Below are 25,354 nucleotides of genomic sequence, written 5' to 3' on the forward strand. Positions count from 1 at the left end.
AGGAACGAGCTCAACGGCTAGAATTACTATGCGTCATTGATACACTAACATATAAATGAACTTACGAACCAATTTTGTAGCTCCATCGCATACCAATACAAACCCAGAACATAATTTTTTAGGCTTCCACCTGACAAATAATTTTCTTTCAACATTTATAATCCAAGAATTTCACACTCATTCTGCCGCTCACATAGACTGATTCAGTGCAGCAATAGGTACGTTGAGCAGTCATCGTTGCAGCACCAGATCAGGGAATGCAGGGGTGACAATCGCCAGAAATAGAGCAGCTGACCGGGGAGTAGGCGTTCGCAGGCTCAGGATGCGATGCATAGATAAAGACAAAACCAGTATTAGTCTCGGCAAAGAACATATAAATAACCCAGAAACTGATCAGTTTTAAAATGCTTGAGATAAATGGAATAACACTTCTTTTAAAAGAACAATTCTGAGAAGTGAAATTCGGTAGGAGTTAAGGAAAAGTCCCATTGTGGAGTCAACGCACAATAGAAACCACCAGAATCCCAAATTCCCACAGAGAATTGACAGTGAAATACAGAACCTGCACGAAATCTTAACACCAAATTTTATGTACACCAGTGGTAGAGAAGTAACCTTCAAAAGTTCCAAAGAGACGCACCTTCGGAAGGTCACCGAGGAGCAGGCACTGGGAAGTATAACCGAGGACCAAGGAGATTGTAGATGAGGAAGGTCAACATCGCACGTAGCAACGGAGTGCGACTCGGCCGGATTTGATTCCTGCATCTGATAATAGAGGTTCTGGAATAGGTGAAAAACAAAGCACAGACCACTGAAATGAATTAACCAAGGACGTCCGGATACTCCAAAGACGGGATGAACGACGTGCAGCATAACGCGAAAGATTACATAGGGACAGAGAGGCGCGCATCATAAACCAAGATCTGAGCAGAAACAAATCGGGATGGCAGAGACCCATCCGTCTTCCTTGAATAAAGCGGAACCGAAATCCAAAACGAGTGTCTGACAGAACAACTTATAGAGACGGCATAGTCAGCCGAGCGCAAACGAAAACCAGAAGGAACACGAGGAAAAAGCCGCCGATGCCAAATTCAAAGCGGAGGAACCGAGGCGCGACAGTTCCCACACAATCGCGTCAAACCTGAACGTCCGAGTGTCACCTTAGTGCCGATCCAAAACAGAAAACGGCCCCTGGAAAAAGCCCATCATGAATCCCCCCCCCAACGACAAATCCCTAAATAACCAAAGAACACACAACCAGAATGCCAAAAAAAAACCAACAAAAAAAAAAAAACACCAGTGTGCGTGAGAAGATAGGGCCATGCACAAACTGACAGACGCACACACAACAGGGCAGAATTTAGTTCCGTCGAAAGCCAGGGGGACACACATCACATTTCCTACTCCCTCCCTCTCACAAAAGAGACCTATCCATAAACCAACGAATCCAAATGCAGGTCAACTAGCAATTGTATACAACTTCAAAGAAAGCAAAACAAAGAGCCGCCACTGAATAATGGCCCAGACAGCAGAAACCGGACCAGAGTTTGAAAATGCACTGTGCCTTATTGAGAACTGCAAGTCCCAGGGTCCTTAGGAGCGTAACGTCACAGATGACAGCGAAAAACAGGAAAAACCCCGGAAGAAAACACAGCACAGAAGCCGAGGCTAACGCACGCCGCTCACCAAACATTCCGGCGACTACGGCACCCAAAAACGCTGAGACAACTCCCGATCGATCGCCACAGACAACCCGACTGTGGCAGGACACCGCTCCGTAGATACGCAACGCGACACGCAGACACGCGACACAAGACCCGCGGCTCCGAAGACGCGCCACGAGCCGGAAGCCGAAACACAGGGGCAGACGCGGGGAGACGGATGTCCGTAAGAAAGGGGGAACCAACGAACAGAAGAACGGGGGAGAACAATTGTACACCTGACTTAAATAGGACGCTAAACAGGTGAGTTAATTGACTGACCCACCCTAGGGGAGTAACCTGTAATTCTGCAGAGTGTCTGCCCGAAATGCGACGAGTCGCTATTTCAACACACACTCACACCTAGAGACACTTTGGACCAACCATAGACCTATTCAGCACGTTTTTAGACTGCGGGAGGAAGCCGGAGTGTCATTAGAAAACTTATACATGCATGGGGAGAACATGCAAAGTCCATACGGAAAGCACCCACCTGAGATTTCAGACAGTGAGAGCTATCAAATAATTAGTGGTTCAAATGATGAAAGCTTTACATCTGAAAGAAAAAGACTCTGAAGGCTGTCTTTAATGATACTTTTTTTTTATTTTCTTAATGATACCTAAAGCGAAGGAACCGCCTATGTGTAGAGTTTTACTGGTCTTTTTTCCAGGAGTTTTTCAGATTTTTGCAATAATCTTAGAATACAGATTAACATAGATGTTCAGATGAATGGCACCAGAGTCATTCAGTCATTATATTTGTTTTTACGAAGATGCAAAGTTTGAAGTACATGATGGCACATCCTTTGTGGGCATTAGGGTTGATGATGACCTTTACAAATTTTCTTGGATACAGTAATCATTTTCCTGTGTGGTGTTTGGGTTAGAGGGGTAACTCTTTCAGTCAACCACCTCTTCTATAATGAAGCATAATGTCATCAAGGTCTTTGTATCTTTAAATGTCAACTGTGATTTTATTTCATTTCATGAACAGAACCAACACAACAGCAAGAAAAGGAAAGAAGAAGAAGAAGAAACAAAAACACCTCCCTGTAGCTGATGTTTTCCCCTTTTAAAGACTATTAACATATATTTTTCATCCATAATGTTTTTTCTTTTTTCCATCTTTTTTGGAAAACATCTATATTTCTAGGAATTCTATCCAACCTCTAATCTCCGATCTTTCATAAAGAACTTTACGAGCTTGCATGTGTGTCTTATCTGTCTGGTAGATAGTTCTGCTGTCTCAGCTTTTTTCTCCTGCTGCCTTTGTCATCTTGTGTAAGCTCAGGAGTTTCTTTTTTTCCACATCACTTTCTATCATAAAACTACATTTAAGCGTAGGTACAAATCGTGTGCACTAGTCACAACTGCCCTTACAGGTGGATACAGGCTGTCTGCATGTAGAAAATGGGCATGTAGGTGGCCCGCACGAAATATCAAGATCGTAGACCAGTCAGTGAGTCTGTAGGGAGAAACTGTTCATGTAAAATGCAAACAAGGCCGCAAATTTGTGTGAAGAAAAAGGGGAGGGGAAGTGGGTGCAGGGAGTGAGGTGAGCACGGAGCGCAGCCTCGATTGCATCATCACGTGCCTTTAGATTACTCAGCTCATGCTAATAATGTCATTCTTTATTAACTATTATAGACATACATGACGTGTCTTCATTTTCCATATAAAATGTATTATATAATATAAGTATTATATTATATATATATATATATATATATATATATATATATATATATATATATATATATATATATATATATATATATATATATATATATATATATACATATTATATAAGTCTGCCCGTCGTTTAGTTGGTGTCAGTATTTGACACAAAGACAGCAGGTATTGCCAGCAGTAAAACAGCTGCGCTTTATGAGTTGATTAATAGTTTTGTTTTTAATGTTTTATAAGACCTAAAAATTATATTCACAAAAACATGTTTTATAAAAAAATCAAATCCCTCTGATATGTTTCACAAAGACAAACACATGACATCACACAAATCAGAAATGAACTTATAGCTAAAAATGACCCCAAGAGTCCAGCTCTAAAAACAATGATGAAAGAGCAAAGAAAAATGATTGATTTGATTTGTTGTTTATAATTATTAATATTTATATTTGTTTTGTTCTGCAGCATGTTCATATCTGAATAATTTTAACAGAATGTATTTTTATGGAGAGGAAAATATTATACGTAATTTAAAGTTAACTTGATTTATTCTGGATTCATATTCCTGTCTGATTTTGTTCATATTTATGTTCAAAAAGTTATGTTTTAAAGGTTTAAAATTAAGCTTTAGTGTGTTCAATTAAATGTTTATCTCGTTCGGGCCTCAAAGTAAAGCGTGCTTTGGATTTAGGCCCCCTGTGCGATTGACTTTGACACCCCTTTAATACGAGTTTATACAATTCTTGTCTTTTTTGTGTAAAATGGCCAAATAAAGATAGGGAACACAAAAGGATATCGTCAAATTTGTCTGTGTGCAAGGGGGGGTTACTCACCCAGGGAGTAAGTTAGTGTAGAGCCACCACTGGCTCCGTCACTGTGCTGTCTAATCACTGTTTCTTGTGGCCTGAGCAATGTAATTAGTTTGGTGCTGCTTCTCTAATGAACGTCATAAGATTGGGTAACTGACATCATCCTTACATCATCCTTACAAAGACTTATGATACAGATACCACCTGATACACCTACACACTTATGATACAGATCCCACATCTACGACAATGGTACAGTCCATTTTCATGACATCCCTTAAGGTGGCCACACGAGCATCAAGAGAACTGGAGGAAACATGCTCTCCCTATACTAGGCAAGTACAGCCCCCTGGTCAAATGCACTTTCAAAGAACTGTGATCGTGAATGGTTTCTAAGAGCTGTGTGTACAACTGCTTGATTGTGATTGGCCACCGCTTCCAGGACAAGTGGAAATTGGCGGGTTTTTGGAAACACGGACCAACTGTGTTTGCCTAATATATTAAGAGACTGTGTCTGTTTTTAAGGAGTTTAATGTCAAGTGGTATGACCAGACCAGATGTGCTAACTTTGACAAACTAACTGGGTTGGAACGATGCAAAAAGATTGAAGCAATATGAGAGTGTTTTAACCGCAGAGGAGCGTTTTTCACAAGAACCCCGCTATTCAAATGAAAACGCCACAAAAGCGATCTACAAGGTAGCAACACCGAGTACAAAGCACTGCAAACCTTTTACCGATGGGGAATTCATTAAAGACTGTTTATTGAAAATGGTGGAGAACATTTGTCCTAAAAAGAAGCAGGAGTTTGCTAATGTTTGTTGGTCCAGAGAACTGTGTTCAAGGTGTATCCCATCTTTGCTTTATGATAAAGTATGATGAAGAAGACAGTACATGTATTTATATAAACTAAAATGAGAAAATTGAGGGGAAATTCCGCCCTGACCAAAAAAGATCAGTTAAGACATCTGGCTGTCATTTCTCCACATAGCTGGTGTTTCTGACTCAAAGATGGATGGTTAGACATGAAAACAATGTAAAAGGATCAGTTATAGCAGAATTTCCTTTATCATAAAAGGGAAAAAGTTGTTACGGTAAAAATGACCAAGTCTCATCTCTTTGCTTTTAGCTCCAATGTGGTAACAGCTGTGTTTGAGACTTTGTCTTCCTGGGTCAGAGGTCAGACTTGAGACATTAGTGACACTAACAGTTCTCATGTCTGCAGACATGCATCACTGAATAAAAGCCCCCATGATGCTTCCCGAAAGGCCTTTCTTTACAGGATTAAGCCTGGACAAACATCTCTTTATTATCCAGCAAGGCTCCAGCTTCTGCACTGTGTGATGGTGGGGAGACGGAGAATGTTTGAGTCATGACTTCAGGGACCAATGACCGTCTGCCCGGCTGTTACCTCGCCACTTCCACCCAATGAGAGCAAACTCAAATGCCCCTGTGTGCTCCAACCTCCCCCCACACCTAAAACTCCAACATCTTACATCGCCTTAAATATCACCTTTCAAAATCTGGAACAGCGCTTAAGATACGAACACCAAAACAGTGAAGGAGAAGTTTTTCTTTATCTTACTTTTTTTATCTAATAAAGAATTTTGCAAGAACTTCACAGGTAAGGCTTTTATTTACTGGAAGAAGCCATGATAAAAAATGTAATTGGGAAATTTGATATACAGCAGATGTTCAAATAAATAAAAAATAAATGACAACTAAAGATCTTCTTTACAACCTGTGAGCTTCTGTTTGTGTTCTAACTGTTTCTTGCTTTTTTTGTGTGCACATTTTCTGTTTTAAGATGATTTTCAGTAGATTTTTGTTGTTGTATCTGTAACATTTGGTTTCCATGACCACAGCAACTTCTGGTGAATTTAAGTTTCTACTAATCCAGGTTTTCCATCACATGCATCTTAATTATGTCCCGCTACATCATTTCAGTCTTTTATATTTTAGGTTTCACGTTTCAGTTTTTAACAAGTCAATTAGGACAGCAACTGGAGCATATGTGCAACATAGGTTTTTTGTTTTTCTTGTTAAAGCTTCTTTCCATTACTAAAAATGAGGTAAACATATTCAAATACATTATTTTGACAGGATTTGCAGAGAATGGATACACACAGACTATAAGGAGAAAAGGATGGAGGTGATCATTATTCTGCTTGGGCTACATACTGCGATGGGACTGGGGTGAGCAGCATGATAATTCAAATTTGGGAAGTTCAAAGAAGTCTGAATTCAGTCAGTGTGATAGAAGTTACAGTTAAGGTTAATCAATTATATTTTAATTTATAAATACACTTAACAGCTGACGTTGTTCATTGTAATAACCAGTCCCATTGGTCTCTCTTCCTGCAGACAGTGGTGTGAACACACAGTGGAAGACAGAGTGAAACATGTCCTATCTCCACGCCTGCAGCTTGAAGTGAGCTGTTCCGCTGTGTATCAGTACAATATGGACGGATGGAGGCTGGATGTGGACCGGATGCGCAACAAACACGGCGGAGATGACGGAATTGCACTATACTACAGACAGAGTGGCCAGAAGGCATCTTGTTTCTTGTTTAAGTAAGTGAGAAAAAATAAACTCTTGGACTTTATTGAACCAAGGTTTCGTAACTTTCGGTACATATGCCTTTAACTCAGTGATGCATTTTCAACTTTAATCAAACGAAAAATTCCATCCACTAAACCCGTTTTGTTCCTTTTGGGGTCACGGGGCTGCCGAAGCTTAACCTGGCCACTGTTGGGCAAAGGCAGGGTAACACCCTGGACAGGTCGCCAGTGCACACTCACATTCACACCTAGGGACAATTTAGATTCACCAATTAACCTAAGAAGCATTTTTTTGGATGGTGTGAAGAAGCTGGAGTCTACGGAGAAAACCCACACATGCACGGCGAGAATATGGAAACTCCACACAGAAAGGTCCCCCACTGATGATTCTGTGCCTGGTCCCCCAACTGGGACTTAAACCGAGGCCTTGTTGCTGTAAGGCAAGAGCACTAACCACTGCGCCACTGTAATATTTCATATCCGAACCAAAGAAAAGTAGAAGTCTGAACAGACATGGTGGACATAAAACCAAATGTGGTATATATATATATATGTATATATATATTTTTTTTTTCAAAGTGCGTGACTTTTTCTATGTGCATAGGTATCGTTTTGACAGTAATATTACCTTATCAAGGTTCCACACCCCATGTCCTGTAGTCTGACTCAAACTGGAATTTTAATCTTTGAGAAAGAAATGAGATTAAAAAAAATGAACAGACACCTGCAGAAAATGCTGGGTTTTGTTGGTTTGTTGTAATTTTATCAAATATTGAGAACTGATACATTTGCACGAGAGCACAGGTCACTGAAGTCAAATTCTCTGTACATGCACTGTACTTGGCAAATAAAGTGATTATCATTCTTATGCAGTAATAAGTTATGGTTAATTTATTTTTTTCAATCACACATTGCAAAACAAGAAATAAACCCCAAGAGGACATTATCTAAGAAATTTAAGTTATGTTTTCCAGGTTGTGTTTTTGAAATAAAATTTGTAAAGAATGGAATATTTCTTATAAAGTTTAATTTAAAGACAAAGTTTATGAATTAATGAAAACTGCTGTAATTACATCGATATATGTAAATATGCTTGACCCTCAGACCCCCAGAGATGGAAAGCCATGTGGTGAACAGGACTGTAAGGGGGTGTTGTGAGGGTTGGGCTGGACCTCACTGTACTCAGGGTAATGTCACCCCACAAATTAATTTGAATGTTGAAATCTTCCTGCACCTCTCTCTGATCACACCTCTCTGTTCTCTTAGGTGTGAGTTTATATGGTCGGTGTTTCTCCACGTGGAACTGTGAAGAGTTTCCTGGACTACATAACTCCTCACTCATGCCCATTGAAAAATGCTGCAGCACCTTGTGGGGTTTGAGCTGGAAAAATGCTTCCGACCAGACATGCTTGTCATGCACATATAATCTCCTCACAGGTTTGACAATATATTTTTTCTTCTTTAGATTTTCGGTGCGCTCTTTAGGGGTCACTACAGTAAATCATCTGCCTGAGCAATACTGTTTGGTCATTGCCACCTCCACCTTCGCCTACACTATATAACCAAAAGTTTTCACTCACCTTCAGTCTCATATGAACTGATGTGCCATCCCATTCCTAACCCATAGAGTTCAGTATGATGTCAATCCACCTTTTGCAGCTATTACAGATTTAACTCTTTTGGGAAGGCTGTCCACAAGGTTAAGGAGTGTGTTTACAGGAATTTTTGACCATTCTTCCAAAAGCGCTTTGGTGAGGTCACACACTGATGTTGGTGCAGAAGGCCTGGCTCTCAGTCTCCACTCTAACTCATCCCAAAGGTGTTCTATTGGGTTCAGGTCAGGACTTTGTGCAGGCCAGTCCAGTTCATCCACACCAGACTCTGTCATCCGTGTCTTCATGGACTTTGCTTTGTGCACTGGTGCACAGTCATGTTAGAAGAATTAATCTGGTCTCTTGAACAAACACGATATCTGTTTTTCCTCTCCCCATCATGTCAACTCTATGTCCCAAATTCCATCCTTTTCTTTGCTCTCTCTAACTTTCACAAATTCATCCTCTACGTTTTTTGACTTCTTGGACCAACAGTAATCCAATTTCCGTCAGCACCCAGTATTTTAACAGCTTCGGTTTTGGTTGTGAACTTGTGCCACAACCGATCTAGTATGAAAGTTCCATTTGTGAATCGCATTGAATTTCCTTCCTGACACAACCCTCTGCATTTACCCAGACTTGGGGACTTGTACACAAAATCACTGTATTGTTTCCCCTTTGTGTGTGCATCTAAAAAGTTGTTTCAATGATCCAATTATGACTTGAATTAGAATTACACTCGGGTCTTGTTCTCCGAAATTAGAAAGGACATTTAAATAATTTTAATATTTATTCACATACTACATTCTGCAGATGTCAAGACCTTTCATGTGGTGCGCAGTGGACTGCTGGGTACTTCCCGTGCTCCTCGGGCTTCGGGCACCTGCATGTCCTGGGGGGGAGCTCATTATCGCACTTTCGACGGGAAGCACTTTCACTTCCAGGGCAGCTGCACTTACCTACTGGCCTCATCAACCGATGGGACCTGGGCTGTCTACATCAGCACAGTCTGTGACAGAACAGGGGAGTGCAGCAAGGTACTGTCCCCCCTTTGGCCACAGTTGCAATAATCAGTCAGATTTAATCATAAAAAATAAGTGCCATGATAAATCTTTGCGTAAAAATAACTGAAAAAGAAGCTTTTGTGCTTTGCAAAGGCTTGTGGTGTTAAATTTTGCTGTCTGGCTTTTGCTTTCAGGTGCTGAAGATGATGCTGGGTTTGGATTTAATTTCAATTCAACAAAAGAATTTAACCCTGAACAGCATTCCTGTCCCACACGGGAAGCCATTGTTTCAAAATGGTAAACTATTCCCTGATATTGCCACATACACTTTTAATATTGTTATACACACTCACCGGCACTCTATTAGGTACATCTTGCTAGTATCCGGTTGGATCCCTTTTGCCTTCAGAACTGCCCTAATCCTTGGTGGCATAGATTCAACAAGGTACTGGAAATGTTCCTCAGAGAATCTGGTCAATTTTGACATGATAGCATGACACAGTTGCTGCAGATTTGTCAGCTGAACATCCATGATGCCAGTCTCCCCCCCCCCACCAAAGGTGATCTATTAGGTGTAGATCTGGTGACTGTGGAGGCCATTTGATTCCAGTGAACTCTTTATTCATGTTCAATAAACTAGTCTGAGATGTTTCCAGCTTTATGACATGGCCTTATCATGCTGGAAGTGGCCATCAGAAGATGGCCACTGAGAGATGGACACAGTCAGCAACAAAACTCAGATCACTCCTCTGATCTTTGGCACCAACAAGGTATTTCCACCTACAGAACTGCCGCTCACTGGATATTTTCTCTTGTTTGAACCACTCTCTGTAAACCCTAGAGATGGTTGTTGGTGAAAATCCCAGTAGATCAGTATTTATTAAATCTTCAGACCAGCCCGTCTGGCATTACAACCATGCCACCTTCAAAACCACTTCAATCACCTTTCTTCTCCATTCTGATGCTCAGTTTGAACTGCAGCAGATGGTTTTGACCATGTCTACCTGCCTAAATGCATTGAGTTGCTCCCATGTGATTGGCTGATTAGAAATTTGCATAAACGAACAGTTGGACAGGTGTGCCTTAGAAAGTGGCCAGTGAGTGTACATTTAAATCCAATAGATGTGCACAGTCAAACTCTGATACAGTTGAAATATCTAAAGATTGCCATGCTTGTCAAACAATGGTGTTTAAAGAAGGCCGAATTCTTACCTAAGAAAGTTTTGTTTTCTTATGAGAAGCAGACCAAAATATCTGCTGAAATCTCACTCACATACTCAGCAAAAAATTAGTTTAAAAGGGCTATAATTTTTTTGTAGATATTATTATTACTGTTTTTTAATCCATTTTTTCCTGGAGCTTCGGCTCTAGTGTTTTATCAAACCGTGCGCTTTAACCTTAAACAAGGTTTTTTTTGTTTTTTATTAATCTGAATTTGTTAGCGGGTCAAAACTGCTGTGTTTCTTCTCTTTCAGGGATAAGCGTTCATTGGTTAGGGGACTTTGTTTTTGTGGAGAGTGGCCTGGGTGTGAGGCTGAAGTTTGATCTGATCAACACAGTATACCTTACAGTGACAGCTGAACACCTGGCCGCCACCCGAGGTCTCTGCGGAGTTTACAACAACAACCCTGAGGGTGAGACCCCCACCTCCACATATGAGGTGCCGTGTAGGACATAATTCAGAATTAGCATTCACAAACACATATGAAATCTCTCACACACACTAGTGAAATCTCTCACATACACGTGTGAAATCTCTCACATACACATGTGAAAATGCTCTCACATACACATGTGAAAATGCTCTTACACACACTACTGAAAATGCTCTCACATACACATGTGAAATCTCTCACATACACATGTGAAAATGCTCTCACATACACTATCGAAAACGCTCTCACATACACATGTGAAAATGCTCTCACATACACATGTGAAAATGCTCTCACATACACTACTGAAATTTTCGACAGAAACGGAAGGCATTTCAGTAGAAACGGAAGTTGGCTGATTATCGCGAGATAATCATTCGTCTGAATCATTCGAAAATGGCAGCCGGTTGCGCAAGGAAAACCACCGAAACGTGTAAGTATATTAAAAAATATCCAGTATCTGTTGTAAAATATATTTGTAAATACTTAAGATGATGTGTTTAATATGTTATATTCCTCAATCAACAACCTAGATTGTTTTGAAGCTCATCAATTTCAGTAATGCTAAAGCTAACGCTAACGCGAATTAGCGCCGAAGGCTAAAAACAAACGCTAGATATTACATCAAAAAGCAGTGACTTCTAACCGTAGTCACAAGTTATTAACACATGTTTTAAATGTGTTCATATATGTAGGGACAGACGAGGATGAGGAAAATCCGATCCATTTGCGGATGGAGAAAGATAGCCTGTTTGTTTTCAAGCTAGCTCGTGCCAGATGGGTAGAGACACATGATCAGATTTGACTTAATTTTAATAAACGGTTAATCATTGTCGTACTGGGTTAAAGGTTTATGTTAAAGACCCAGAAGAGAGAGGAGGAAAGGGCTAGAAGGGAGGAACAGCGACAGGAGAGTCTGTTAAGTTTACTTGAGTTGAAATTATTGTTCTAAAATGTAATGCAGCCATTGTTTTTCCAATTTGTTTAATAAATGTATGAACAAAAATGAATAATTTACATGTATTATATAAATCTGAGCTATTTTTAACAATCTTAAAAGGATTTTCATATAAATATCAGATGTACATATTTAGAATTTCGTTTTATATGTTAATATTTATTTTTATACATGTTAACAATAATCCTGGTCTTCTAGAGTCATGTGTGTCACAGTTGGAGCTGAAAGGAAAGCAAAGATTTGTCCTTGCAGCCAGACGTGACTCTGCTCGTCCTGCATGTTCCTGGTGTTGTCCTGCTGTGGCTCAACATCTGTGGCTAAGCAGTCGCCTTTGCTGATGCACAGAATGTGCAGAATTGAACTGCAGGCAATGATTTTCATTGCAAAGGTTGGTTTTACTTCCAGTGCCCCCAGAAATATTGCTCTCCTCCTCATCTTTATCATGCCAAATGCTCTCTTCACAACAGGGCGTGTTCTGGAGTGGTTCTGGTTGTAACTGCCTCAATGGCATTCCTCATGGGTTCCCTGTAGGGTGTCAGCAGCATGATGGGATGTGCAATGCAGGGATACCCACCATCACCCAAAAGGATCCTTCAGGTGGGTTTGTTTGATTTACATAAATTGGGCTTTTACGTAGAACCCGTGAATCATGGATTGATCCTGGATTCCCAACAAAAATATCTATAAATTTGGCATTAGAGTCACATACAGCATGCATTTTAATGGAATAAAAAAGCTTCCTGTTAAAATAACAAGCTGCATTTTCTTTTAGGGCCTTTATTCTTATGTGGCAGCCATCAATGCTCCTTGTGACCCTTTGGAAGGAGAAAGACCAAGCGAGCTGCTAAAATCCAGAGGCGACTTATGGTAGTTCATTCCCACTGGGAAGCTGGGTGACCCTGCTCATCAGCTGGAGGATGCGGTCTGCCGTCCTGTGGACAACATCGCTCACGGTGGACCCTGTCATGTCAAAGACTCTGGCTACCACACTGTAAGATGTGCCACACGCCAGCCAGAAAAGAAACACCAGGACGTCAGTCTCCTGTGACCCCCCAGAGTGTGAGGAACCCGAAGCTGATGCTTCAGGACCATCGACCCAGATGCTCGATGGTCCTGCGGGTCAACCGAAAATCCAGACTTGTGTCGGACTGACCGTCAGCGTAAAGGGCCAGGACAGACACCTTTGTGTTGGTAAAGCAGTAGAGACGTGGAAGACCCTGGAAAATGCAACATTAATAATTTCATTGAGGAAATTAAATCACATTTTTTTAATGTTTCTATTTATTTTGATGTCTTACATTTTAGATTATGAAGTATTTATTAATTCTGGAAAATCTCGTGGTTTTTATTTGGCTGGGTTTTTGGATTTTCATTTAAACTTTTAAAAATGAAAGTTTTTGTTTTGTTTTTGTTTAAAACAAGTGATATGGTTTGACTCTGAAAAAAAAATTCTAAACTTTGAACTCACAAGTGTTTCATGTAATTGGACTACACAACTCACTTGAAAAAGAATGTTAAACTCTTACCCAGCAGACTGTGTAACCTTGAGCATGATTAGTAACAAAGTTTAAGTTAAAGTTTAAGTTTAACTAAAAAAAAAGCTTTAAGTTTAACTCACAAGTTATTCTGTCTGGTCAGGGCATCCAGAGGAAATCTTCTGAGATGTCTGCTTGTCCTTGCCGTCCTGTGATGCTGCATATCTGCTCGTTTTCAGTTTGATCTCACGAAAAACGGTTGAATTATTGCCAGGAACACGGACAGATTCATTTTCAAAGCCATTTTCAGTAAGGTGTAAGAAAACTACAGAAGAAAATGCCTCCTTGCAAGAGCCCGTTAATCGTTCAGCGGCACAAAAACAAAATAAATATTGGCATGAAAAAATAACTTGGGGGTTTATTTATGAACAAATACATTAAATCAACACCAAAGTGTTTGTAATTTAATTATTTATAAATCAGTCACGTTTTCCATGATCAGAACACAGCAGATTCATAAATAGTCTTTGTAAAATGTTCATATTTATTATGTTTTTACTCTGACAAATAAGTGTCATTCTCCGCGTTAAATAGGAGTAGTTCGCCTCCAGACCAGGTGGTGGCGGTAATGCGCCACTTTGTTTCCGTGTCAAGCGCGTTATGAACAACACCCAAAAGAAAAAAGTACTGAGCATGGGTGTCTGAATTGCTTTTAAATTCAGAGAACTATATATAGTTCTGCACTATATAGGGTTTTAGTAGTTAGGGATCAGGGCAGGAATTCGGACACAGGTTCATTTCCACTGAAATGCCTTCAGTCGACCAACTTCGTTTCTAACAATAAAGTAAAAAAAAAAGTTGTTTCTACTGAAATGCCTTCCGTTTTTATTGAAATTTTCACATGTGTATGTGAGAGCATTTTGGATAGTGTGTGTGAGAGCATTTTCACATGCGTATGTGAGAGGATTTTCACATGTGTATGTGAGAGCATTTTCAGTAGTGTGTGTGAGAGCATTTTCAGTAGTGTATGTGAGAGCATTTTCAGTAGTGTGTGTGAGAGCATTTTCAGTAGTGTATGTGAGAGCATTTTCAGTAGTGTGTGTGAGAGCATTTGACATGTGTATGTGAGAGCATTTGACATGTGTATGTGAGAGCATTTGACATGTGTATGTGAGAGCATTTGACATGTGTATGTGAGAGCATTTGACATGTGTATGTGAGAGCATTTGACATGTGTATGTGAGAGCATTTCACATGTGTATGTGAGACCATTTTCAGTAGTGTATGTGAGAGCATTTTCAGTAGTGTGTGTGAGAGCATTTGACATGTGTATGTGAGAGCATTTCACATGTGTATGTGAGAGCATTTTCAGTAGTGTGTGTGAGAGCATTTCACATGTGTATGTGAGAGATTTCACATGTGTATGTGAATGAATACATTTTCAGTTGTATGTATACAAGCATTTCACTAGTGTGTGTGAGAGATTTCACATGTGTTTATGAATGCTAATTCTGAATAATGTCCTACACGGCACCTCATATCCACAGACGCACTCACACACATAAGGATGGATTTTTTTTTTTACAAATTCTATTTGGCTGCATGGTGGTGCAGTGGTTAGCTCTCTTGCCTCATAGTGAGAAGGCCCAGATTCAAATCCCAGCTGGGACCCTTCAGTGTGGAGTTTACATGTTCTTCTCATACATGGGTGGGTTTCCTTACACAGACCAAAAACATGCTTTATAGGTTAATTGATGACTCTAAATTGCCCCTAGATGTGCATGTGAGTGTTTGACCCTGCAACAAACTGGCATCCCTTTTCAGGTTCTACCCCACCTTTGCCCAACAGTAGCTGGGTTGTCTCCAGCAACCCTGTGACCCCAAGGGATTCAGTTGTTTTTAAAGATGGGTAGACATTTTTTTGTTTTTAATTTTTGACCTCAGTTGGGGTTCTTCCTTTAGTACAAGACAAAGGTTCTTTCACTTACAGGTTAACATGAAAGTTCCATATTTGCCCTTAAAGCCCAAACCATGCAGTGCTCATGTCTCCAAACCATGTTTTTTTTCAGGATGCATTGCACTAAATCTACTTGCTCAGCAGAGACCTGATGGTAGTTGGATCAGGATTATGTAAAAAAAAAAAAGACGGACAGTCCATCAATTGATGTTAAGATATTTTGAAACTCATAACAGGCTCTACCCCTTGTAACCCTAAACATAATTAGAGTAGAGCAAGGTAATATTGTTTCACTGCTGCATTTAAACATCCATTTGTTATCTTCTACTGCTCTTCCTGCTCTGCCCAGACTTCAAGCTGTTCCAAGTTCAGCCAAATAACAGAGTCCCTCCAGCCTATCAGAAGTCTTTCCTTCATTTAGGAGGACATGCTCCTCAAGAAGAGGAGGTATTTGGAACAAATGTACACGGCACCTCAGCTGGCCCCCTGCTGAAACAAGCTCCTCACTCTTTCAAGGAAATTTATTTTGGCCACTTGCAATCATAGATGTTAATTTGGTCAATATTCTTAGCGTATGACCATTTTTCACTTGGAGGAGTTCTCCTCTCCCCCTCAGAAATGTTTTCTGAGCAAGAACCAAGGTTTCAGACTTCGAGGTGCCAATGTCCTTTCAAGATGGCACCTAACACATATGCTAGTGTTAATTGCAGACTTCAGTTCTGCCTTCGATACAGTTCAGCCAGCAATACTGGTTAAAAAGCTGATGGAAATGAACGTAAATCTAGACATGGTTAAATGGTTTTCTTCACTGTTGACTGATAGAATACAAGTAAGGCTCAATGGCCCACTTTCAAAAGTGTTATGTTATGACACCAAGATACCACAAGGGGCAGTGAGTTCACCCGTATTCTTAACACTTTATACTAACGGTTACAAAAGCAGCCATGGCCAAAACAAACTTATAAGTTTTCTGATGACACAATTATTGTCAGTCTCCTATCTGCTGCAGATAACCCATCAATTTATTTTGATGAGATCAAACATTTTAAAAAATGGTGTGAGGATAATAATCTATTCTTGAACACAACAAAAACCAAATAGATCATATTTGAGCCAAAATGTGTCACTCTACATAAACCTTTAGTAATTTTATATCAGGCAGATTGAAGTTGTAAACTCTATTAAATATTTGGGTGTCTGCATTGATAACCAGCTAAAATGGACTGTTCATGTAGACTATCTTTGTGGAAAACTTGCCCAAAGACTTCACTTTTTGAGAGGGCTGAGGCTGTTTGGTGTCAGTTCCAAGATACTGATCACCTTTTACAATACTGTACTGGAAAGCCTAGTGAGATACGCAATGGGAGCGTGGTTTAGGGCACTAAGTGTCAAAGATAAAACTAAACTTTACAAGCTACTCAACTTAGCTCTCAAGGTCTGTGGTTGTAGGGACCATCGAACATTGCAAGTCACATATGAGGAAACAACAAGTAAGCTGGCAAAGAAAATAATAAACGTCCCAGGTCACTTTATGTTCCCTGAATTTGAGCTTTTAGAACAGTCAAACACAAAACTAATTGTTACAGATTTTCATTTATTCCAGAAGCAGTTACGCTGCTGAACGAGATCTGATTAGTTCTTTTTTTAGAAGGAAATCTTTGTAGAGCAGTTGTCCTAGATAACAAAATCGGTGTTCTTCAAACTTGGTTTAAGGAACATAATTATATATATGTATTTATATAATGCATTTTACTGGAATTATTTTCAGCAATGTGGTTTCAAGGTTTCAATTAGATATTCTATTATTCTAGTTTATAACTTTCATGGTCAGGTCTGGGGGAAATTCTGTATACTGCGGTGTTCAATTATTTATTATGTACTTGTTTTATGTAGTTTTATTATTCTCACTGTATGTATGCAATGTGTGAATGATGTTGTACAGTTAAGCAGCTCTGTGGCCCAGAACAAATTTCCTCTCTGAGGACAATAAAGTTTACTTAATCTTACCTTAAGATGCTTCAAACTTGACTAAAAATCCCCACATTCAACTCAAGATCCTGGTTTGACAAAGACAGCAGGAGAACACTATTAGCCGGAAGCCGGAATAGAATTCCACGGTTCGGTTCCCTTTGACCATGGCTGAGCCAAGAAATTCTGTTCCAAAAGTTATTAAAGTCCCACTCCGATCATCCTTTGATCTATTTTCAAAGTGTTCTCAGTCGTCTTTTAATTATGGTGATGCTGTTTTAAAATCAAAATCAAAAAATCTGTGTTGTTTCTAGGACATAGTTTCTGTTTCAGGAGTTGGAAATTTGCTTCTGAGTTGTGGATGGGACTGTTGTTGCTGAGTAAGCCTGCCACAACTTCCCATCCTCCATTTGATTACTCTCTCTCCCGCTAGCTTACAGCCCCTCACACCTCAACCTAATATTAGCGGTGACACAGATATGCTGAGCTATATTAGAGCTATCCAGCCGTACAGTTTTGAATCAGATATTAGCTCAGGGCTGCACGGTGGCGCAGTGGTTAGCGCTCTTGCCTCACAGCAAGAAGGCCCCGGGTTCAAGTCCCAGCTGGGGGACAAGAAAAACACAACATCAATGGGGGACCTTTTTGTGTGGGGTTTGCATGTTCTCCCCGTGCATGCGTGGGTTTTCTCCGGGATCTCCGGCTTCCTCCCACCATCCAAAAACATGCTACATAGGTTGATTGGCAATTCTAAATTGTCCATAGGTGTGAGTGTGAGAGCAAATGGATGTGTGATTGAGGATATTCCACCCTGCGACAGACTGGCGACCAGTCCAGGGTATCCCTTGCCTATGCCCAAGTGGCCGGGATAGGCTCCGGCAACCCCGTGACCCTGAAAGGGAATAAACAGTCAAAAAGATGAATCAATATCAGCTCAGATGAGGAACACAAAGACGTACATGGATCTATTTGTCTGTTGGTGAATGCATCAGAATGGAGCGGAGCAGGGAACTTGTGGCCCACCCGTTGTACCACCCGAGTCACTGCTACGAGTTTTTCAAATGACATTTTTTTATTTTCTTCTGATTCCAATTGGTTTGAATAAAGAAATACTCAGAAATGTCAATGTAACAGTTCTTGGTTTTTCTTTTTATAAAGATGTCTGTAAGCATATTTTTTTTACATACATTTTTTGATGAGTGCGAATATATTTTTTTTGTCTCACTTTCATAGATGACTTCAGAACAGTGGATGGAACTGTTTCTCCATATGCTGCCAGTTTTGGTAACTCCTGGAGAGTCGCTGATCACACTAACGAAGTACGACACATCTTTTACTTCTATTGAAGTTTGAATTGTGTGCCTTTATGTGTATTATGGATGTAAATATCAACATTTTAACATTCAGATTAACCTACAATCTCGGTTTAGGAGATAATTTTGTTTCTAATTAATTGGAGTTTGTGGTTTTTATGTTGTTAAGTCTTTAGAATATCATTCTAGAGTTGCATTTTTAAGAAGAAGCATCATTAACTGAGACTGTGTCATGGCTCCAACAGGACTGCAGTGATGCTGCTGAGCTGGGCCACAGCTGTGATATAGTAGAAGACCTCACTTTGCGCAGACAAGCAGAGTCAGTGTGTCACCAGCTGCTGGAGAATCCTTTCACACACTGCCACTTCCGGGTCAGACTACCATTTTATTTGATCACAATAAACACAAAGAATTGCAGGATTTAACAATAAACTTGAACATTTTATACCTATTTAAACCATTATTTAGTAGAAAGTGACTAAAATAAAACTAGGGAAAGAAGAGACTATTGTTGAAAATAGTTTTAGTAAAGAAAACAGAGACAGAAACAATAATTATAGTAGATTTTTTAGGCCTCGGCAATCATTGAGCAACAAGACATTTAACCCTCTAGTCTATGTTGACACAAGCAGGTGGAAAACTTGATTTTAATTTGTTATCAGGTAAGAACAGCAGGATTGTTGGTGTTGTCTTACAGGTGGACCCAGCAGCCTACATAGACACCTGTCTCTATCTCTACTGCAGCCTGCCTACCAGAGAGAGGGACGGCGGGGCGTGTGATACCCTGGCCACTTATGCACGGGAATGTGCCCAACAACACATCATCATAATGTGGAGGACACCAAGTCTTTGTGGTAAAACCAGCAGCATGAACAGAATGAGTTTTTTCAGCACAGTAGGACTTTCTTTTTGATTATAGTAAATGATGGAATGCATTTTTTTAGCATAATTAAAACTTGAGGATACCATAAACTTGTGTAGAGGCAACATGTCTGACATTTTTTACCTATCAACATTATTTGTAAATATACGTTTCTGAGAAATAGAGTTATCACAATAATACTAACATGTTTGCAGACAACATAAATTTTGTTGACCATCACAATATCATAGTGGGTAGCCCTCTCTTTGTGGAGTTTGCATGTTTCATTGTGCCTGTGTGGATTTTCTCCTGCTTCCTCCCACAGTCCAGAAACATGTTTTTTAGGTCAATTGCTGACAGTAAATTGCCTCTAGGAGTGTGTGTGAGTGGATGGCCCCTAAACAGGTTGATGACCTGTTCAGGGTGTACTTCGCCTTCGCCCAATAGTAGCTTTGTTGGCTCCTGTAACTGTGACCCCAAAGGGGATTAAGCGGGTTAAAAAAATTGGACGGATACATTTTATCTAGCCAAGATTGCTTTAAATTTTAAATTTGTCGGGCACTTTAAATAAAGACTGGGACTGGGATTTTTAAGTGTGACTGTAGGACACCAGTTTTTGATGAAAAATACATTAGTTTTCTTTGGACGAGTGTGTTCTATGTTCCTCTCAACAGTCCTGGTGAGCCATGCTTATTAGTTTTTTTTGGCTGAAATAACCCATGACAAGCCACACTTGGCCTGTAAGTGGAACTTTAAAAACCCTCCGTCATAAGCGAAACAATCAGGACCCCAACATATAGAGATTAACACACCAGCATTACCTTTCAGAAACATAGAAATCAATGATAATTATGTGTCCTGCAAAAAATTAAACACAAAAAGAAAAATAAATGAGACCAACCAAAAGGTGATGTTAAGGATCTTCAATATGCTTACCAAAAGGATCAAATGAGAACCTATAAAATACATTTTAAAAATATTATTGGCACAATTAAAGAAACCACACTAAAACAAGAAAGAAAGTCCATTAGATGAATTGCCTCACATAAAAACTAAGCCTGTTATCATCTCCTAATGACCTACTAACCATTGCTTAAAACCCTGAAGCACAGATAAGCTGGTCGAACAAATTTAGGCCAGGTACGCAAAGCAGGTCACAGTGTGGAAGGAGGAGCTCACAATTGCAAAGCAGTTTTGGAAATGACTGAAGCATAACAAAAACCTTTCATAGAGAAAAACCACTAAGAACACGATGGAACAAATCAAATCTAATCATGCAAGGGGAAACATTGTTAAAGTCTCGATCTGCTTTTTGAAACACTCAACCAGGGCAGGGGAACTTCAGGCCTCCCTGTTTTCCACATGTGATTGCTCTACTCACAGCTGATTACCTGGAGGTTCAGTACAGTAGAGCAATGTATGTTGAAAAACAAGCATGAATGCAGCTAATATTTCTCCTTCTTGCTCTAAACTGAGACAGCCACAACCAAGGAGGGGGTGGGGGCAGGGTTAAGACCAAACACAAGCCGGACTAGGTCAAGCAAAGTTTTAGAGCAAAGGTCTTGTTTTGCAGTGTAGGGGACCAAAAGATCTGTACTACTGGCCCTGTGCATGCAATGCTCCTAAAGTTAGCTGAAGCTGTCAAACCTGACTGGGAGACAATGAAGCACTAATACATTTGGGGGAAGGATTGTTTCTCTTGGGGATTCTGCATGATTTGTTTCAGTGTTTTGGACAATCTGGAGTCAATTCAGGATAAATCCAGAGTCATAAGAGTCAAGGTGAGATGAACAGGCGAAAAAATCAAAACTTCGCTGAAAAGACAAGAGGGAAGTTGGACATAAAATAAACTATTACGCTCATACGCTTAGGACATTGACTAAAAAAACAAAACATAATAATTATTGTGCTGATTAACCAGGAAACCCAGTACGATATAAACCAAACTGGAAACAGTTAGTCAAATAGGAAGGACAGAAAAAAGGGAAAAATAACAAAACCAAAGACGCATTTGTTTGTATGTTAAGAAAAAGGAACTGTGATATCTGTAAATGTTGTGTAGGTCTGTCAATAAGGGAAATCAGGAGTTCTCATTAAAACAAATCACATATATATAAAACAGCTGATTGCTTGAACCATTTTACATATAATATCATTAAAAAATGTACAACAAATCCATGTTGAAATAATAGGTGACTGTAGATCCACATCACATTTACAATCTCTGAGATACAGCAATAAAGTCTAATTAAAATCTAATTTAATCTAATTTGTCTGGACTTTCCTTTGTCTTTCCAGGTCGGGTCTGTCCCAGAGGACAGGTGTTTTCAGACTGCGTGTCCTCTTGTCCACCCAGCTGTGCCTCACCGCATCCCCCAGGACCTGCTGCAACCATGGCCCAGTGCAGGGAGGAGTGCGTGGGGGGCTGCGAATGTCCACCAGGTCTCTTTCTTCACCAGGGCACCTGTCTAAAAGCAGAAGACTGTCCTTGTTTCCACCGAAGACTCACCTATCAGCCAGGGGACAGCATACAACAGCGATGTAACACTTGGTGAGAAACCTTAGTTTATTACTTCCTCTTTTTAGGAGGCTGGAGATTCTCTTTCTGACTCTCTGTCTCCTCTTACCATTCCAGTGTGTGCAGATCAGGTCAGTGGCAGTGCACAGGTGAAAGGTGTGCAGGGCAGTGCACTCTGGTTGGAGCCTTGCAGGTGACCACTTTTGACAAAAAGAAATATTCTCTGCAAGGAGGAGACTGTGCCTTCATCGCAGTGAAGGTATGACAGATTAAAAATAGTTTATGCAGTAAAAACCTGTTCATGTCTCATATTAATGGTGTTAATCAGTGGCCTCCAATGTCCTATGGACTGGTGCCAGTGGGACAGTTGGTACCAGGTCTCAGATAAAAAAAAAAAAAGACCTACGGACCTACATCCTACATTTTTTACATTTAATTTATAATATGATTGGAAAACTGCTGCATTTTTCCCACCATATCCGACTCATTCCTGTCAAACATCCATCCGCAACTTCCTTAAACCGGCTGCTCCGACCGTTTAATCGAAACCCCCAAGGTGGCACACTTAACAAAAAAAAAAAAAAAACATTTGGAAAGTATCTTTTAGCACAAAAGATCCAGAGAGGAAATAGAAGAACCTTTGACTTTAAAGAAAAAAAGAAAGCTGTATTTAAGCAAGAGTCTTTACTCAAAATAGGGATTTACTTTTAAAGGTTTCTGTTGAACAAGTCCCTAATGTAAGTTGATGTCAATAGATGTTGTGTTAATGCTTTTGTGGTCAGGACTTTGTAGACAGGAAGCTGGTGGTGACCATGCGCTGTGGGGAGTGTTCAACAGGTGGACCCCAACAGGGATGTCTGAAGGAGGTATCGATTACTGCTTTGAGTACTACAGTCACCATCACAGACACTGGTAAGTTAGCAGACTACGCCATTAAAAGTGGTCAAATGGTATTCCCCTTAGAAAACTAGGTTATGGGGTGTTTTTGGCAACTGCAGAAAGGCAAATTTTAAATCTCACCAATGGATTCAGGTGGTGACATGTCAACTACAACCAAAATTCAGCTTGTTGGTTTGTCTCCAGCTGCAATTTGTCTAGACTGATACTTCATAAATGGGCTTTTTGGTGCCAGCCAACAGCTGGTGAACCTCCGTTTTGGCTACAGTCCTCAATAGACAATGCCTGTCCATTATTTTGATGCTTGTCATGTAATCGCTCTAATAATACAGCATTAGTTTTTACCTTCTTCCTGTTGCCAAATTACTCTGCACCCACCACTATGTGCATTGGTTCTTGGCTCTGCCCCAGCAAAGCATTATGGTCCATGTAAGGAACTTAAGCTGGTCTAAGTCCAAGCTTTTTTTTTTTTTTTAAATAGATTTTATAGATTCCCCTGACTCTCAAATTGCATAACTATCAATCAATAAATATGACCAATACATTTTATTTTTGTTCTTTATAAAGCTGTTTTATACTTACACGTTTACTTGTATATTTTCCTGTGCTTTTATGTACATAAATGTAAAGCTGTAGAATATTTCGGATTTTGGATTTTTTTTCAGTACTTTAACCTAAATCTTTTCTAAAATCATTGCACTAATATCCTATGAGCAAACCTAAACTTCCGATTGGTCTCACCTGCTGTTTCTTTCATGTAATGTAGCAAAATCTGTTTCCAGCGTTACAGGAATGCAAAACCTTACTGATTTACATTCACATTTTCAGCCTACTACATGGGTTTTTTTTATCGAAGAATTTTAAGAGATAAAATTTGAAATGTTGCTGATAACAAAACTGTTATTTGGACTGAGTTTTATTCCAATTACTTAAATGTGTCCACAATATCGTAAATGATTTGAGCTGATCTTTTTCCTTGTAAGGCACAGTGACTGTGAATGGCGTGAGACAGACACTGCCCGTGGTGTCAAGTGACCTGGCTGTCCACAGAGCCTCTTCTTCATTCATCCTTGTCCAGACCTTTGGAGCTCTGGTACTTTGGCACCTAGATGGACCCTTTGCTCTCATCCATTTGCAGCCTGGCTTAGCCCACAAGGTGCCTTTGTTTGAGTTTACATTTTTATGAACAGACTTCATCACCAAAACTAGAACTAAACTAAACCTCATGACTCAGTGGTTTGCAGTTTATTGATTTTAATATTAGATATTTGTCAATGGCAACATTAACGAAGATGTAATGGAAGATCATGTTGTGTTGACAGCTGCCTTCAGGCCATCTGCATTATTAGGTCTGATGACTCTCAACTTCCTCTTGACAGCAGTCCACAGATTTTCTACCAGGTTTAGGTTAGACACCTCTTTTTTGTTTAATCAAGCATACTACCATGGTGATTGAACCAGCTTTTGGTTTCTTTGCCAAGTCCTGTCAGAAAATCAAACCAGCAGCTTGTCATCAGGGGAAAGCACAAAGAACTTGAACTTCATGATGAATTGGTGCACTAGGGAAGACCAGGACCCACAGGAGAGGCTTGGGGTATGTCCGAATTCTTACCCTAACCCCTATATAGTACACTATATAGTGCATTCGCCATTTTGTAGTGCTGTCCAAATCTACAATTCCAAAAATCGAGTGCCCTGAAAATTTACCAGAAGTTTCTGCGAAAAACCAGTGACCATCGATGCTCACTAGATCGGCAAATATAGACCACATTACATTGCCTCAGAACGTTTTTTACCCCAAAAATGTATTTACATTTATTTTTTTGATAAACCATCAACCATCAATTCATTAATAATCGTTGCAAAACTGTCATGATCGCTAGGCGGGACAGACCCAGACGCTGGAACCCCGAAGGAACCACAGGAGAATGATAAGGTAAGTTAAAGAGTTTATTTTCCTGGATGAGGATCCGAGAGTGAAGTATGTTGAAGTAGCTCTGGTGACGTGAAGTTACGGCGTGGTTAACGGGAGTCTTGGCTGGGAGTCGTGGCGTGGCTGGAGGTCTTGACGTGGCTGGGAATCGTGGCGTGGCTGGAGGTCTTGACGTGGCTGGGAATCGTGGCTTGGCTGGAGTGGTGGCGTGGCTGAGAATCGTGGCTTGGCTGGAGCGTGGCATGGATCAGGCTACTCTTGGGGAAGTGTAACTCAGGTGAACACTTGTGGTCAATAGTCCTGTTGACGAGGCATAGGACTAACATTAGCGAGGAGCAAAATTACACAAGCAAGACAAAGGTACAAGAGACCAGACTAAGCACCATAAGGGGCAACAAACTGGCGATGAATGCTGGAGCTGGATCTCCTTAAGTAGGCTGGTAGGTGATAAGGTGAGTGTTCACAGC

The 25,354-nt window shown here is 40.2% G+C and overlaps 1 protein-coding gene across 1 annotated transcript in view; it reads left to right on the plus strand.

The window, feature by feature from the left end:
* Positions 1–7,844: 7,844 nt before the first annotated feature.
* sspo (SCO-spondin) overlaps positions 7,845–25,354 on the plus strand; it is a 146,304-nt gene continuing 128,794 nt past the window's right edge. The window contains exons 1-10 of the mRNA XM_023950427.1: positions 7,845–7,896; positions 9,161–9,384; positions 9,546–9,564; positions 10,827–11,011; positions 18,923–19,048; positions 19,375–19,531; positions 21,838–22,090; positions 22,175–22,316; positions 22,840–22,969; positions 23,938–24,110. Of these exons, the coding sequence (XP_023806195.1) occupies positions 7,845–7,896; positions 9,161–9,384; positions 9,546–9,564; positions 10,827–11,011; positions 18,923–19,048; positions 19,375–19,531; positions 21,838–22,090; positions 22,175–22,316; positions 22,840–22,969; positions 23,938–24,110 (1,461 nt within the window). The remainder of the gene's footprint in view (positions 7,897–9,160; positions 9,385–9,545; positions 9,565–10,826; positions 11,012–18,922; positions 19,049–19,374; positions 19,532–21,837; positions 22,091–22,174; positions 22,317–22,839; positions 22,970–23,937; positions 24,111–25,354) is intronic.

The sequence above is a fragment of the Oryzias latipes genome, chromosome 20, assembly GCF_002234675.1.
Source record: "Oryzias latipes chromosome 20, ASM223467v1".
In the NCBI taxonomy this organism is placed as follows: domain Eukaryota; kingdom Metazoa; phylum Chordata; class Actinopteri; order Beloniformes; family Adrianichthyidae; genus Oryzias; species Oryzias latipes.